Source organism: Arachis ipaensis, chromosome B01 (assembly GCF_000816755.2).
Source record: "Arachis ipaensis cultivar K30076 chromosome B01, Araip1.1, whole genome shotgun sequence".
NCBI lineage: Eukaryota > Viridiplantae > Streptophyta > Magnoliopsida > Fabales > Fabaceae > Arachis > Arachis ipaensis.
In genome coordinates, this window is record NC_029785.2 from 1,847,918 (window position 1) to 1,850,114 (window position 2,197).

Genomic DNA, 2,197 nt, shown 5'->3' on the forward strand with positions numbered 1-2,197 from the left:
ATTGAGTAACAACAACAATCGATTGTTTTGAGGCATTCATTCGATTGGAAAGTATAAACAATCGATTGGTTTAAGCTTTTTACCATTCTACCTTACAACTTTCAATCGATTGTTTGTGATATAGTGTAAACCAATCTATTGAGTTATCATTCAATCGATTATTTTGAAAAATCAATCGATTGAATTTCAAGGAAACACGATTTGGAAGCCATGGACGAACGTAACGAGATCAAAGTTAATTTTTTAATCAATTGGAATTATTAGGATGAATGGAGGATATAATTGGTTGTTATTTTTGTATTTGATTGTTAATAAATATAATAGATAATTGATAAAATAATAATTTATAAATAAAAAACTATTTTTATAATTAAATAAAATATATGGAATTAATTTGTAATTAAAATTAAAAAGGACTATTTAACAGTTATTAAAAAAACTTAAAAAATAAATTTTGTTATGAAACCATTTAATGGTCCAAACGTTCTGGTACCATCGAATCCTAAGCCATAAGAGGAGATACTGTAATGAAACTAAAAAGTTGTTTTAAAATCCGATAAGTTAAGCATCCACTACCTCAATTATAAAATTCGAATCTTGAATCTTTGATTTTTAATTAAAATTGAAATCAAAAGTGAAAAAATTTAATAATAATAATAATAATAAGTTTCATTTAAAGTTATATGTTNTTCATATTCCATGTCATTTTCTATAATAAGTAATTATAATTATAATTAATATACAACAAGTGGGAAAAAATATTTAAAAAAATAAAATAAAATAAAAATACAACTTCAAAGTTCAAACAAAACGAGTTTCAGGTGAGACGACTGAGCCAAAAGAAGCATTATACAAACCACAAATTTTCATGGATGGAAAGCCCAACACGTCATCCACCATACGATCATGCCACGTGTCCTTCATGGCTTCATTCAACCGTTGGATGAACCCTTTCTTGTAATTTTCATAATATTGCAAGTAATGAGCCACTTCTTTAGGCTCCTTATCCTCCCACCAACCACTATGACCACCACCACAATCCGGCAAATTGCGGCCACCATCGCCGTCGCCACCACCACCACCGGAGACCCTTTTTCGGCCGAATCCGGCTAACTCAACAATGTATTCAACCATTCCATCAACGAGCCTTGGCGGAGCCCTAGACCCACCATCCCATAGCCAAATCCGTGCCATGGCACGTTGTATTGCACCCACTACTATAAATGTCATATTATTATAATCTTTATCTTCAATTAACATAGGGTTAATATCTATCACATAATTATAATTATAATTATACCCTTTGAAATATTTTCCACTAGCATGGTGGTCTTCGGCCGCGGTGACGGCGGCGGCGGTGAGATTCCGGTCAACGAGGCGGAGGGTGACACTTTTTATATGCTTCTTGGTGTAGGGTTTAATATTGTTACTATTATTATTATAGAGGAAATGTTCAACAAAGGAACTTGTGTTTAGGACTATGCGTGTGGCTTTGTCATTTGAGACATAAAAGAGATCAAAACGCTTACCGGCTTGAGAATCCTTTGAATCATTCACTATGTTGATGTCAAAGGTTCTAGAAGCTTCATAATTTGCCCAAATTGAGATAGATGCCACCAAGAACACTAGGAGGATCCGGAAGATGAAGTTGGTGTTTGAGATGATTTTGGAACTTTTAATAAAAGGATCATAGTTATGATCATCAAGAAGTGAATAACAAGTGGATGAGGTGGCGGCGGCGGCGACGGCGGCGGCGGCAGTGGTGGTTGTAGGGCTAGAGATTGGTGTGATGAGTGGTTGGAGGAGGGAGTGTTTGTTGTTGTTTTCCATATTTATAAATTGTGGGTGACCAAAAGTGCAAGAATGAATAATGGAGGATAAATGTGTATATAGCTTGGTATAGATATCATATGAACAATTTATAAATTATTTTTTGGGGTAAGTAGGAGAATTAATTGGAGAATAATGACTGGTATACAACTAAGAAGTGGGGTAGGGAACCATGTTGGATAAGTGGACAAGGCATGTGATTTTGGTAATGAAATATTTTTGGTGTTAAAATAAGTATTAAAATAAAGATGGATGTTGATACATTATATTTCTTTTTTTTTTTCTTAAAAAAAAAGGTAGTTAAGTTGTTTGTGTATACGTTATATGAACTATGCTAATTTATATTTTATTTATTATTAAATATGAT

General features: G+C 33.0%; 1 protein-coding gene across 1 annotated transcript; it reads right to left on the reverse strand.

Annotated features, from left to right (window-relative positions):
• LOC107616097 lies at positions 741 to 1,976 on the reverse strand. The gene has a single exon (XM_016318099.2). The coding sequence runs from the start codon at positions 1,828 to 1,830 to the stop codon at positions 802 to 804; it is 1,029 nt and encodes a 342-aa protein (XP_016173585.1). The 5' UTR covers positions 1,831 to 1,976; the 3' UTR covers positions 741 to 801.